Consider the following 15,324-nt stretch of genomic DNA (forward strand, 5'->3'; position numbering starts at 1 on the left):
CAGTCGATCAAGCTGCTGTACAGAAGAGGGTAAAAACAGGATATATACAAAGAAGTAAACAGATAATTAGATTACAATAGAATTAAACAGTCAAATCTACAGTATTTATGTAACCTTACACTAGGCAGTAAGGTACCATTTTACACTACATGTTTATGGGCAAGTGGAAGGATTTGAGGATCTTTGACGAAGGACAAACTGTGATGCCTAGCAGACTGGGACAGGGAACCAGTGTAGTCTAATCCGGCAGATGAGCTACTGTGGGTCAGACTGGTGAGAAGTCAATGCTGGTTCTGATGGAAAGGTTTCAGAACAGACAGTGCACCACAGTGGCTGGTGCAGGTAGTCCATGAAGCAGAGGGTTAGCAGGGTGCCCTGCACTGCTCCCAGGGTCTGCCACTGATGAGTTAATGTGTGAATGAATGCGTAGGTGTGTTGCTGTTGCAAAAATGCTTTGTGCACCAGTAGGTAGAAAAGTGTCATACAGAGGTCTAGTGGAGTCCATACCTCGACAGGTCAGGGCTGTTGTGGCAGCAAAATAGGGATGTATATGATGTTGGCCAGGTGATCATATGTTCAGTTTTTAGAAACGTAATGCCTTTAAAATGTAACATACAACTTTAAAATGTTTCAGCAGCAGGTTCTTCTCAAACCAGGTCCAAACATCTGATTCACATCAATAACTTCCTGTTAAATGTGCATATGTATGGAGGACCAACTCTGCCATAATTAAAACAATAAACAAATACCTACAGATATATTCCATGAATAAATAATTAATTTAATACCTAAACTTATTTGCTGTAAATAATTAAATAAATAAAAAGCATTTATGGCATATATTTAGGTATTTATTTATTTAATTAATTATTTATGGAATATATTTTTAGGTATTAAGTGATTTATGTATTTATTTATGGCATATATCTGTAGATGTTTTTTATTTATTAATTTATTTATTTTAATTATGGCAGAGCTGGTCCTCCATACATACGATGCGTAGCTGAGTTTGTTCAACCATTTGATTGGGAAATACTCAGTGTAGAGCTTTATTGAACGTTGTGACATTGTTCTCTCTGAACAAAACAGTTCAGTGCATAATAATAATAGCCACCAAGAAAACAAACATTTCCTGTTCTCTTTAAAACCACACGTACACAAAATACAAAATAAAACAGCTTAATACGTTCTTCTCCTGAGTATATGCAACGATATGATTCTGGATATTGCAAGACGAACTTTAAAAATGTCAGGTTTGAAAGTTAAAGGGAAAACAAAAACCTTCAACAATAAAGAGTAAAAAGCAAAAGAAAAATGTTAGTTACCTTGAAACTTAAGAAATTGAAGAGAGCAGCTTTATTTACATCGTTGGGGTATATGCGCCCTCTAGTGGTCATATTTGTCATATATTCGCATATTAATTGACAAAAAGTTACATTTGTTCTCTTACTGTACAATCAGTCTCAGTTGGCGATGTTACTTGTGTGATTTAAGGGCAAGTCAATCACAATATAACTGAGTTTGATAAAAAACTAAACAAATAAAAAAAAGACAAATCTACCAGCAGACTATGGTTCAAACATTGATCTTGTCGAATGCTTACCCTCAGTGTGAAGGCCAGGTGTAGGATAAATAAAAATCACATTTAAACTGTGTTTAGCAGAGAAGTTGCATATTTAAATGGTGTATACCTGTACAGAATTTATACAAAGAAAAAAAAAATATATAAAAAAATGTCTCAGCTAAACATGCACATTCTACACTCCATATTCAGTCTGGTGTCCATGTGTCCGTTCATACAGCTGTGCCGCGGTTTATCTCCAGTGGGACCAGTTTGGAGTTCTTCCCCGGCGTCTCGTGTTCACTGTTGTTTTGATTTTCAGAGGTTTTCTCGCTTCCCTTCTCCTTCTTCTCATCACCTGACCTGACCAGAAGGAAAGAGCACAGGGCTAAATGTGAAGGTTTCATATCAGAGAGGTAGCTTTCTTTAGCAGATATTACTTTAAATTAATATTTTCTTCCTATCTTTTAGTTAAAGCAGCTGCTGTATTTCAGTCTCATCATCATCACTATCCTCACTTCTTCTTGAAGAGTTTCTTAAACGAGCTCCTGAATCCTCCTTTGTCCTTGCGACTCCTGTCACTGAAGGGGGTGTGGTTATTATCCTCTGCCCCGCCCCTCCACTTGGACTCATCCCCCCAAGTTTGGACTCCAGGTTCCTGGTGGGACTGAACACAATACTGCATTTAATTCAAATTAGGACTACAAACAGATTTCACGCACAAGTCACGTCTCAGCTGAAACCCACAATGTTGAGTAGTCCATGAAGATCCGGACTCTGTTTCCCAGCGTCCACTCGGTTGCCCGGGGAACTGTGGATTTTGCGGGACGGGGTAGAAGATCCTTTGCTGCCCCTACTGCCCTGGCGCTCCAGTTTGGCATGGCTGCCCAGTCCCGTCCTATGCAGGTGATCTGACATCGGTCCTCCATCCAGACCACTCACTGTGTTCTCCATCTGCAGGCCATTCAGGGACTACAGAGTAGCAACAATATTGTTTATTGCACATGCAGAAATGATTTGAGAATATTTTTCTAACATACCAACGAGCTCACCTTACTCTTACGCTGGCTGGCCTGAAGGGGACGATGCTGATTGCGACGCATCATCACAGCCTCATCGGGTGACACACAGGCCCGGTTGGGTAGTCTGTTGTGACCGTTCCTCTGACTTCCACTGCTGCCAAAGACATCGCGGGCCGTCAACACATTCGTAGCTGTTGCGTGGTGGGATCCAGAGGGGGCTTTGGGGCACTTCACGAAGGCAATGTCGATGGAGGAGTCAGAGGAGGCCGATGAGCAGCGGTCGAACATCGACGCATCGTGAAGGGAGCCTCCTTCCTCTTCATAGAGGCTCTCCATCCCTGGAGGGTCTGGAGGGAGGAGGAACTCCCCGAGGGCATCAGCCAGAGCGGAGCCCGGCTGGACCTGACGGAACTCGGTGGGTCTGGAGGGAAGATGGTGCCTATCGGACATCTCACTCTCCGGGATGCTGCCGAGACCTGAAGGCCAAAGGTTGGTTAATTGGTTGGTTGATGGCCCAGGTGCATTAAAGTGTTTATTTCAGCAAAGGTTTCTGAGACACTAAAGGAAACTTCTTGTCATGTCTAACCAGACGTTGCTTCACTAGAGCTAGAGTCACCAGCCTTGTTACCTAATGAATAAATATAACTCATGCAAGCTCCATGTGTGCTACACCTGAGGTTCAATACACATAAAACAAATTCAAAAAAGTGTTGTTTAAACATGCGCTGAAGTGTTTATATCTGAGAGCTCAGACCTGGTGGTTTGTGGTTCCGTGAGTCCAGATCGGGGCTCAAGAACGGGAGCTGGGAGGACCACTCTGTATCATAGCAATGAGTTTCAGGATCCTGGTCCCGATCCCAGTCGTGGAAACGGTGAGACTGGATCTGCTCCAGGAGACACTGCTTCCTTAGCTTTGCGTTGCTGGCGTGTTCCCTGCGTTGAATAAATTAGTCATTATTCACAGCCGAAAAAAAACATCATGGATTTTAACACACAATGACCACTCTGCTTAACCGGCAACCAGTACATGTAAAGGCACACAGTATCCCACAGTAGTTAAAGAAAAAAGAAGAGAGGTAGAATAAAAGAATACTGGAGAACAAGTCTCCCACAGAAATGTGATTAGGAAGTAATGTAACTGAGTTATCAGCTGTGTCTGTTCAATTGTTTGGTTTTTTCTGCCCCCTAGTGGACGAATGAGAATCAAATCAGCTTTAATGGGAAACCCCATTGGTTAATTTCAAAGAATAAAATAAATAAATGGAATAGAAAGCTGTTGGTTGACTGCAGAGTAAATACTCACAGCATTGTGCTGCTGCAAGGATACGGTGAGCCCATGTTGTTGGCTTGAATCCCCGTCTCCACTGTCTTTAACAGTTGTTTCATGGTAGACCTACACAGCAAAGTGAACACAAAGCTTCAATATACAGCATATCTCGGAATAAACGAAGGCCCATTATGAACAACGTATAATCAGGCAGAGAAGCACGTTCAGTGATAGGCCGCTGTCCCTTCCCTTTTCAACTGTCCCTCAGGACATGCTGCTCTACACCGTCTCCCTGTGAGGACAGAACTGGACTGTGGCGAATATATATATATATATCCCATAACTTAAATATCTTATACTTTATATGTCTTTTTTTAGAATTGTAGAATGTATATGTATGTGTGTGTGTGTGTGTGTGTGTGTGTGTGTGTGTGTGTGTGTGTGTGTGTATATACATATAATGCATGCTATATATGTGTATATAACAGTTTTTATCAGACACAGTATATCTCATGACCAGCCCATATCTGATGTTCTTATGTATATTTACATTTATCTTGTTAACTGTATATGTTATACAGGTATGTATAGGCCCTATATGTTATACATTTAATATTTTCATATACTTGTCTAATGTATATATACTTTTTTTTTTTTTTTTTAAATATGTTTCTACCTATCTACCTTTCTACCTATTATACTTATTCAATGTGAGCTGCAGTGTTGTCGCAGTGTGGTTCTGCTGACCTCTTCACCTCCTTGCGGTTGAGCAGCAGGAGCTCCTGGTTGTGCTGGAGGAGGTGGTGGTACTGCGCCGTGAAGGACCTGAACTGCTGGATGCTCACCAGCAGCAGGTAGTAGTCTGGGTGGTCGGCATCTGTCTGCCTGAGCAGTCCCTACGCACAGATACACAAAATATACATATTCATCATGCAACGTCTTATATTTTGGAAAATACAAACAATTTCATGACAAGATACAGTTCATCCACTTATTACCTATTATTTATGCATTAAATAGGAAATAAAGACAGAAAATGTTAGGTTGGCTTTGCTCAATTTGAAGGTAACTACACATCTGAACAATTTGAGTTTTACAGTCAGACAGATTTCGTTACCTTCTGACATAACAAAACATGAAGAAGAATGAGTAGAATGTAAAGTTTGAAGTTGTGTGTAGCGTTTAAATGAAAATAGACTTGACTTTCTTAATATTCTGTAAAGTGTGTGTTGTGGGTGTTGATCGATCACCTGTAGCAGCAGCAGGTACTCCGGGATCCTTTGAACCGGCTGAAGGAGCAGAGTGTGGAGGGAGGGTTTGGACTCATCGCCCATTATGTCACACTGCAGGCAGCACCACACAGCCAACCGGAGCACAAGGCGGCACGGGACGGACCAATCAGCATACAAGGACAAACGGATGTAAGAATTGGGACTTAATCAGCAAAACCAGTAAAACCATAAAATGAACCTGCTGGTTCCAGATTCATCATTCAGTCATTCATTTATTCATTCATTCATTTAGTCATTCATAGGCCACCCTGTCTTATCATGCTCTGTCTCACTCTGCGTTACCTCCACAAAGGCAGAAGATTTCATGGAGCTGGAGGCCAGCATGGTGACGACGGACAGACAGTCTGGAAGCTCCTTCAGGTAGGACACATAAAAGTCCAAGAAATCGCTCTGGAGGGAGGCAGAGAGGGGACACTGTCTGGGTTTGTATGTACTGTCAAAAAATAAATATCCTGTGCAAACACTCATCACTTCCTCTCCTCCCTTCTCTGCATGATTACTTAGAGATTGTAGCACACCATCATGCATGGAGTGATTACTGTGTCAGTCTATTTTATTCTTTTCATTTTTTACTTTCCAGACATCGGTAGGCGAGGTCCCATGCGGAACTCTTACTAGTTTTGGATATGAATCATCTTTTATCTGACTGGAAGTGAAGTGTTAGTTGTTGTCTTTGTGCTATATCTCTATTCCAGCTCTCGACATGACCCTGCTGGAATTTGACATTTCATTTAATACCCGTCACGGCTGCCATGGTGATTCCAATTCACTACAATGGATATGTCTGAGACTGAATCTTTGGGACAGATGAACTTGCCCTGAACTGCAATGCGTGTTGACGCATTCAAAGAATTTTGATTTAATAGCAGGAAAACTAGAACTTTTTTTAAAAAACAGTTTGTTTTTTCAATACAGTTTTTAGTTTCTATATTCACTGCCGCAAAGTAAGTAAGCAAACATAGTGTTTTAAGAGCGCAACGAAGCTAGCGTGACCGAGTAATTTGCCTTGTGGATCATCTATGTCCAAGCAAACATAGGACGTGCTGTTCTCCTCTTCACCAGTTTACGTGTCTGTTTCAAATTTGTTACAATAAATAAGTTGGTGGCGATGCGAGCCAGTAAAATAATTAGATAGCAATTTCAGTTTAATAGATGACTGCATCGGAGAACACTTAATCTGATTGGGCAGCATGATGCAGAAGTTCGGGGCGTAAAAGTTGAAGGCGGTCTGGCAAGGAGTCAAACTTGGTCATGGGTCACAAGCTATTGGTTTTTTTGACTTCCTCCAAGGACAAGAAGATTCATACATTTCCGTTGTTTCTTAAAATATTAAGTCAGGTTTTTACTGCAGTTGTTGTGGCTCTAGAAAATGAGATCATTGTCCAGGATTACAACAAAGTTTCTAGTCTGTGTAAAATAGACTTTGCAGCCAGCTGTGATTGGCAGATAATTGACAGTTATGATCATTTACAAGAGTTTTTGAAATGGCTGATTTCCAGTGTATAGACAGAGACGTCTGTAGCTGATCAGAGATCTCTGTTTGTTGGTGAAATAAATTAATAAAAAAAAAAAAAAAATGAGGCTGGTGTGAGATGTGTTAAGGTCCCTCTTCTGTGCTTTACCTCTTTGCTGGTGAGCCTCATGAACACATCCCCCATGATGCCTTGCCACTGGCACTTGAGCACACGCTCCTGCAGAGTGTGGAGGAGCTCGAGGTGCTGCTGGATCAGAAACCTCAAACAGCTGGGGAACGGACTGAGGACGGCGAGACGGAGAGAAGCACAGAAGAAGAATGACACGTTTGTCTCTCAGTCTCTCGGGAATTTTTACTGCATTCTACGTCCCTCTCATGGAAGGTTTATAGACAGTGATTCATACGCTATGAAAATGTTCACTCTGCCTGCCTCAGCACACATGGCTCTATCTCAGTACTTATTATTCTTAAGAATAACGTTACATAGAGACTACTCTTCGTGTTTTTTTTTTTCTCAATCTTTAGATAAAATATTTCCAAAAACATATACTAAGTCTCCGGAGAAGTAGTCTTCTGTCCTCTGAGCTCTCTGGTCGTCATTGGGAACTCGTGTGCTGAAGCAGAGCCCTGATTACATTAACAAGCTGTGTGGTGTCTGCTCTGTATCGCTGGTGTTTATAACCTGCCTTTATTTAATTTATTTATTTCCTGTTCTCCTCTCACTGTAGGTCTCAAATTAGATCTGGAGCCGCTCCTAGAATATATTAAGTGTGGATCTTTGTATGTTGGCGTTGGCAGCGTCTGGGTTATTCTTACCCTGTAGGGTGTGTCCACGTCCTTGACTGTACAAATTGTTGAAGTGTGATCTTCCTACGGAGAGCTTTAAATGCCTCCTTCTTACTGTAATGTAAGGCTCTGCGATGTGTGCTGGTAGGCTCACCGTTTGTCTTTAGAGGTGAGAGTTTCTGATCCGTTGAAGGAGATGTTGGCCTTCAGCAGCAGAGACAGGTGAGACACGTAGACTCTTTCTGACTCCAGCAGCTCCAGAGCTGCTCTCTGTCTCTTATCTGCACACAAAGGACAACATATTTAAAACTTAAACGCATTTCATTCACTCCGCTTCAGCCTGAATCAGCAAAGACACGTGTGTCCAGAGCTTGAGCTTTCTCAGCTTCAGCCTCCAAACTGTGGAAAGGTCTGCCTCTGCATATTAGGCAGACCCAGACACTGCCTGTTCTTTTTATTGTGACCTTTTATTGTTTTAATCTAGTACTTTTAATTTAGCTTTTCTTTTACCTCTTCCTCCTCATTGTCTTTGTTTTTTGCAGTTCACTGTGTTTTATATATTTTTACATGCTGCGGCTGCTCTGTGCAGCACTTTGGTCAACATTTTCTATTTTTAAGAAATAAATTGACATTGACATCTCCTCACGAAGGGCAGAGTAGGTGGTTTCCTCCCAAAGGAAACCATTAAAACCTACCCTTTTTTATTTATTTATTTGTTTTATGAATTCAAATTGGTGGTTTTGCATTGCATTTAAGTCCAGCTCGGGTCTTTCTGGGTGGAGTTTGTGTGTTCTCCCTGTGTCTGTGTGGGTTTTTTGCCGAGTACTACGGTTTCCTCCCACCCTCCAAAGACATGCTGGTTAGCTTCATTGGTGATTCTAAATTGACTCGTGCGTGGGGTTTTTCCTTATGTTTACTCCAGTTGTCCAAAATACCTTTTGACAAGTTCAACTGTGATTGGTACAGGTGCTAGTAGGTGGATTTTGTTGCCTCTGTACAGAAACTATGGATCAGTTCTCGTTTGCTTCTACTCTCAGTTCTGAGCTAAATACATAGATATTTTTAAAATGAAGAAAATGCACAGTTTAATTAATGCTGGTGAGGAAACAACAAGTAGTGTTAGTGTCAGTAAGTATATTTCTTACTGTTTTCATTCTGGCTGTTGTGGCTTTCTGCCTCATCTCTACTGTTTCTCCTCTCTCCCCACTCTGGACATTTGGAAGAACACCCTCTCTGCTGCTGCTGCTGCTGCTGCTGAGCCTCCTGCTCAGAGACAGACGCTGCAAACACACACACACACACACCAGTGTGATCAAGTGACTTCTACAGGTCTGCCATTTGTTCATCTTCACCGACACAGCCGCGTTGTTCACCTACACCTGAACGTGGCACATGCAGACTCACTCTGCGTGGACGTGGTGCTCCTGTACGGCGACCCGCTTTGTGGCAGACTGGAAAAAAAGTGCTGAATGACACTGAGGTCTGACTGGCTGGGCATGCAGATGTGCTCGTCCACCGGCGCCACCGACACATCAGCCCTGGAGCTCTTCCTGCTGTTGGACACAGTCAGAGCAATCAACATGAGAACAGCATAAGAACACTACGAAAGTCACCCTTTTCATCACTGGCAGAGATCATTTATTCAGGGACATGAATCAGTGAGGCATGGCTAATCGAATAAATGATGCTTCAGGCCTACCTTTGTGGAACGGAGATGATCTCTTTGTTTTCCTCTGACTGCAGCAGCTCTATTCTCCTCTGCACGTCTCTCTGTCTGCTGGACACGTCCTTAATGTGAAACAACGCCACACTCAGCTCCTCCTGTGTGCAGATTTCAGCATTAGTTTCAGTGTTCTGAATGGTATCACGTCAGACTTGGAAGAGGGAAATCTGCTGGTTTGTTTTTTGGTACAAATCAAGAAGAGGGATAGAGGAGTGATGATACAAAAATCACCTGTTGCAAAGCTGCAAACAAAACCATTTATGGAGGAAACTTAAGATGCCATATATACTTTAAAGCTTTGGTCCACCGTCCAAGATTTGATGGTCATCGTAAAAATCATTAAATTTGTGCTGTAAACAGGCCTAAAATCCTGCAAAAGTTAAAAACTCCCTCAGCTTCAGTCTTTTTAAGAGCAGTGTGTCTGAAGGAGCTGTTCAGTAGATTCAATTAGTTTACATTCTTAATAAAGTTCCAGTCAGATGCTCTAAATTATGTTACAGGGGCCTCTTGACCTCCTCGCTCAGAATAGATTCTGTGTGTGCGTGCGCGTGCACGCGCGTGTGTTTTCTCTCTCCATCGTCTCCGGCACCTTGAAAGTGTTGAGCGAGTTCTTGAGGCCCATTATCTTATCATCCACATCAGTCTGATGCGCCCGGAGCCTCTCTTCCATGCCCTGGTCCCTCTGGCGCAGCTCGCACAGCTCCGCCAGAGCAGTCTGGAGCCCCTCGCGCAGCTCAGCCACCAGGCCCTGCAGCTGCATCACAAGGAGAGCATTTAATGCATGATGTTGAGGAAATGAAGAAATCAGATTTGAGAAGGATTTTTTTAAGAGTTTGTTCTTGGATTCTTCTATGTCAAAACTCTGACTTCTGTGAATTTGTCAAGGCTCTTTCAGTGATTTTAAAATTCCTGACTGTCTGAAGGGAAAACACCTTCTACAAAGCATTACACTTTCCATTGGGTTGGAGTTGCTTATTATTATTATTACTTTATGTGCTCATTTAGATTTGTTCCCTCATCTTAATCGACGGATATAGATATAAATATACACATATAGATTTCTTTGACATCAGGAATTTATTTAAAGTCTCCTGCTGCCTTTTTTAAAATAAAAATAAAAATAATTAAATATATATTTTTTGATCCTGTGGTTCCTGTTAGCGCTTTAGTTTCTCACTAGCCTACTTTGATTTCGATGCCTCTTCATAATAATATTGCACAGACATCTTTAGTGCCATCTTTGAGTTCCAGAGACCATCCAGCTTCCATTTAAAATAATAACAATAATAATAATAATCTATACGCAGTGGATACTTGATCCACTCTCTCCCTTTTTCTCTGCGTTCCATTCTTCGTTTTCTCATGCAGAGTTGATTGAATTCATTTAGTGGGGATAACTGAATCAGGTCTCGGGAACATTTCATGGGCTGAACCGCTCTCTCTCGCCCTATCTTTCCATCTCTCTCTCTCTCTCAGTCATGTGAAAGGCATCAGGCAGGAGACTCAATGGAGCATCTGTCCTGCGTCTGCTCGTCCTCTTCTCTGATAGTTGACATTGCTGCAGACGCTCTGTGCACCTGGAGTCGTTACAGTTTGCCTCATAGAGCTCATTATTTAGTTTTTACGTAATGCCGCGGTTGGTTCCTTTCAGTAAGTCAGACAGTGAGCCATTTGGTGGCTGACATGTTCGTAGGTTTGTGAGGAAATGACGTGCAAAAAGTGAACCTGAAGCTATGATATAGTGCTTTACCTAAGACAAAGACTTCCTGCTATTTAAACATCAAGTCACAGTCTGCCTCAGACAAGTAGACTTAGCTCTACTGCAATGTTGGATGAAGGTACAATGTGTTTACCATTTGGGCGCAGTGGCTAAACGTAGCTTCAAAATCCACTGGAACATTTACACTGTACAGCATTTAAGGCAAATTCTAGAAACGTTTCATATTCATTTTAGATTTTTCCTGAAGTTTCCATAGTAAGGAATGAACTTCCAGCTTTGACGTCTACGTACAAAGACGACTTATTTAAAGCTACTGTGAGTAGAAACTAAATGAACTGGGACTCCCCAGATTTCCATCATTGGAAAATCAGAGAAATCTCACCAAGCTCATCCTAAAAGTATGTTAGGGATGCTCTGTGCATCAACAGCTGGAGCAGCGAAGACATATTGATTATTGGCACCTCTGTGTATTTAAGTTTCATTATAAAACTTGTATGCACATTTCCAGCTTCAGTCTCTGGTCCACAGTGTTTGTTTGACCAAATAACAACATGTTATATGTTGTTATCAGCTGGTGTGAACCACATCTAACATCGTTCCTCTCAACTTGCTGCACTTGCATTCAGTCACCTCATGTGTGACATCGTCCCCTGTGACTTCCAGCTCCTGTGGTAAATGGAACGCAGCCACTTCGTGCTTTCACTTCTGTAACAACTCAAGACGTCTTCCTTTCTGCAACAGTCTGAGCTTACAGTCTTTCTCATCATGTTTTTTTTTTTTTTCCGGGTTTCTTCTAAACTTTAACATTATTATTGTTTATTTTAAACCCTCTGTGCTGAACGACTTTTTGCAAGATGCAGCACTAGGACAGACATTAGGCTGGCTTTTGATTTAGGCTACAGAAATACTTTTTGGATAACTCATCTCTGTTGGAGGAATAAAAATCCACTACCGTCAGCAAATCTAAAATCTGAAGAAAATCCCTTCTGCTGTCCAAGAATATGACACTGACATTTGAGCTTTTTGTGACTTTACCGTCCAAAGATTTGCTTAAGATGGTGAGAGGAAGCATCCTTATGAAGATTTAAAAGGTCAAAATGAAGTGGGTTAATGGTAGCTCAGTGGGTTTAGTAAAAGTACACAATTTAAATGTAGTCTTTAGATTAGCATGGAAGGTATGATTGACAGGACTCAACTGATTATTGATGTATTTTTTCTCCCGCTTTGAGTTGTAAACAAAATTGATCAACAACTCAAATAAATCGTTAACCGCACTGCTGATTACCTGAGCAACCTCCAGGTTGGCTGAATCCACATTTTCTTCTGTATCTGGGGGAAAAAAATACAAATGGTGTTGAATTTAAACATGGGGGGAAAATGAACTGATTATGGTTGTTATTTGTTGAATTTCAATCATTTGTTTATTGACATTTTATTTATTCCTCAGATTCAGAAATTCCACTTTAGGGTTGACACCGCATATATGAATCTTTAACAAAAATGATTTGTCATACTTGGGCATAAGTACATGAGATGAGTTGAAGCTTTTGATATGTTCTCCCTGTTTTATTTTATTTATTTTAATAAACTTTTAAGTAAATCTTTGTGGTATTTGTTGTGAAGTCTCTTCATTGTTCAGGGAGCAGCTCCAGAAAATTAAGCTACTGAAGTTTTCTGGACCTGATGATGATGCGTGCTAAATGAACTGACTGTTAGATGGATAGTGCTGCATGGGGAAATTCATATTTATAAATGATTTGTCTTTGAAATGCACTGCATTTGGTGACAGTTGACCGGTTGTGTAGAGGCACAATGCTTCATTTTACTGGGGAAATGTCACAGGCCGAGGCCGCTGTCAAAACTGCAGGGGGTCGTCTGAAATGCGTCTTTAACATACATTATCATGCATAATAGACGAGGCCTTCATGTACTCCATGAAAAATAAGGAAAATGTAACGTCTCACAACTGAGGCTTTCTGTCTGCAGGAGCACACGCTGTGTCAAAATCCCTCTGGCACTTTGGGTTTTAAGCGTTTTGCCTTCAGTGGTTGCCGTCCGGAGATGGTTGAATGTCATGTGAAGCTGCGATCCAAGAGTGACCTCTCACTTCCAGATAAAAACCATGAAATCATCCAGGTAAACTGAAGGATGCAGTTCTGTAATCGGAGCATTGACAGGAAAACACGTGGTGTTTCCTGCTGTGACATGTGCGACCCCTCCATATCTATCCGGCACTACACTAAGGAGTCCAGTGGGCCGCTTTTTCTTTTCTTTTTTTCTTTTTTTTGCATTTAAAATGTTTTAAACATTTTTGGTAACGTACAGTGCACTTCTCCTGCAACATTTTGGGTGTTATATGAGACTGTTTCACAGCACACATTTTGACTCCTTCCTGGCCACAGGAGGCGAGTAATTGGTAACATCAGCTGCGTCCCATTTAGGTACGCCACTTCTAGAGTCCCGAGTCCTAGTCTTGTGCATGCTGACTTGCTGTCACGTCTTTCCGGAGACACGTCGTTGAACTTAGTGGAACGCAGCCATAGCTAACTCAATTTGTTTCACCTTTGGCTTCCCTGGGAGTCAAAATGTCAGCCATTGAATAGTCCATTAGTCAGCACCCGAGAGCAGCTAGTTTTTAACCGTAAGATTTCCTGTTTAATACGTACAGTTAATATATAAATGTATCATCTGATATCATCTGATATGTTTACATACATTGTATTGTATTCATTATCATTCATTATTCATTTATTGTATTTTCTTCAACACCAAGAACGATAATATCAATTTTATGCTCTTTCCAGAAGCTGATATTATGATGAATGATTTTTTTTTTATTGATTTTTTTTGGCAGAAAGACAGTTTTGTCTGTCCTCCAGACATGTTGATTTCATGGATTTCTGCTGTTTCAAATTTAAAGCAACAGAACTTTTTCCTTTTTTTTTTTCCAAAGATGAACCTAATAGGGGTCACGTCTGAAATCATATGAACTGCATTGTGATCAAGAGCACTTTAAGAGGAGAAGATCTGACTGAACACTATGTGATATCACTGAAGTGTAGGAGAATGCTCTCAGGTAGACTTTTTTGTTGCAAAAGTTGAAATAAGAAAAGCATTATAGCATTTTATACACTGTTAAGTGTTGCAGAACTTTAGTCCAAGAGCATCTCATCACTAGTCCATATCTTTCAACTCTTTTACTACAACTGTTTTACCTTCTGTCATGCCCTCTGTCTTGTCTTCTGCTTCTGGTTTTCCATTCTCCATGTTAAGGTAGTCCTGTTGATCCTGGTCCGGTGTGGTTCACGGTCGTCTGGTTGTGGAGTTCTCGTCCAGCTCTAAACGACCTCCTCTGCCTTGTTCTTCTCCTCAGAGCCAACCTATCTCTCGCTGTGATCACTCACTTCTCCCTTCCAAAGCATGTGAGTCCTATGATTTCCCTTTTGTACAAAAAGCTCCTTGTCTTCAGAGAGCAGAAGGACAGAGGGTAAAGATCAGGAGGAGAGAGAGGGAGACGTTTGTGCATCGTACAGTCTCATACTGTAGCTCACTCATTAGATTTAAGGAGGCGTGACTGGCTGTTAATGGGGATGATTTACGCAACTTATGAGAGAACGGCTGGCATGGACAAGCCAGATATTACAGTGGGAAGGAGGTGAGACTAGCTGATTGTAGTTCCCTGCAATGAAAACTAACACAGTCAGTAAAAGGCAGTTTGTATAGCAGCGCTGTCAGCTCTAAATATGTGTCTGGGACATGTGAAGGGTTTGTAGCCTGGTTGTGTTTCCTTCTTCTGCTTCTCCAGCAGATGATTTATTTCACTTTGGGTTCATGGACATATTCACCCTGAAGCAGTAATCGTCTGGCCACTAGGGGAATGTGCCCAGCATTCTGAAAAGATGTCCAGCAAACTGTTTGGAAAGGGTAGGGACTTTCAAAGAAAATATTGAAAGGTTGATTGGACGGATAAAGTTATGTGTGTCACAGACTAAACACTTCAAGTCAGTAATCTGAGGCAAGCAGTCAGAGTAGATGGCTATGTAGTTAACATGTCAGTAGAAGGTTCTTGCTGTCTTCTAAAGATATACTTGTGCATAAAAGGCAGTAACTGTCAACAAATACCTGGTAAGCATCAGCCACAATTACAAAGCTTGACGCCTGGGAAGATTTGAAGGTTGTTGCGTGATGAATCTTACAGTCCAACTGCCTCACAAGGCAAACCTCAGCTCCTGAAGGTAATTTCCACAGACATCTATAATGTCCATAGATACCTACGGGTGATTCCTCACTCATGCTACCTATAGTTTTGAGGCCCATTGACGGGGGCTCTAGCCACCACCATCTTGGCCCAGCTCCCAACTAAATCCAACATGGGAAAAAGGTGGCGCGTGGTGGCGCTTACATCATCTGCCCATGTTAGCATGGAGCTAACGAGGGCAGATGAAGCCTAGGCAGATGTTACTCAAAGATTGATAACTT

At 41.6% G+C, this 15,324-nt stretch overlaps 1 protein-coding gene across 5 annotated transcripts; it reads right to left on the reverse strand.

Annotated features, from left to right (window-relative positions):
* Positions 1-1,020: 1,020 nt before the first annotated feature.
* On the reverse strand, positions 1,021-14,362 carry arhgef33 (Rho guanine nucleotide exchange factor (GEF) 33). Of its 5 annotated transcripts, none has more exons than XM_047602200.1 (17): positions 14,061-14,362; positions 12,131-12,174; positions 9,715-9,879; positions 9,102-9,223; positions 8,807-8,955; positions 8,548-8,682; positions 7,557-7,683; positions 6,765-6,897; positions 5,425-5,532; positions 5,101-5,193; positions 4,598-4,746; positions 3,887-3,976; positions 3,338-3,516; positions 2,614-3,059; positions 2,309-2,533; positions 2,080-2,228; positions 1,021-1,919 (listed from the first exon to the last, which is right to left on the reverse strand). In XM_047602200.1, exons 1-17 carry the CDS (start codon positions 14,110-14,112, stop codon positions 1,916-1,918), a joined length of 2,370 nt encoding a protein of 789 aa, XP_047458156.1. In that variant the 5' UTR covers positions 14,113-14,362; the 3' UTR covers positions 1,021-1,915. The 5 variants fall into 5 exon arrangements, with proteins under 5 accessions (XP_047458156.1, XP_047458155.1, XP_047458154.1 ...); XM_047602199.1 differs by having other exon boundaries at positions 1,021-1,924; positions 2,080-2,219; positions 12,131-12,168; positions 14,061-14,360; XM_047602198.1 differs by having other exon boundaries at positions 1,021-1,924; positions 2,080-2,219; positions 14,061-14,360.
* Between the last annotated feature and the right edge of the window lie 962 nt (positions 14,363-15,324).

The sequence above is a fragment of the Mugil cephalus genome, chromosome 13, assembly GCF_022458985.1.
Source record: "Mugil cephalus isolate CIBA_MC_2020 chromosome 13, CIBA_Mcephalus_1.1, whole genome shotgun sequence".
In the NCBI taxonomy this organism is placed as follows: domain Eukaryota; kingdom Metazoa; phylum Chordata; class Actinopteri; order Mugiliformes; family Mugilidae; genus Mugil; species Mugil cephalus.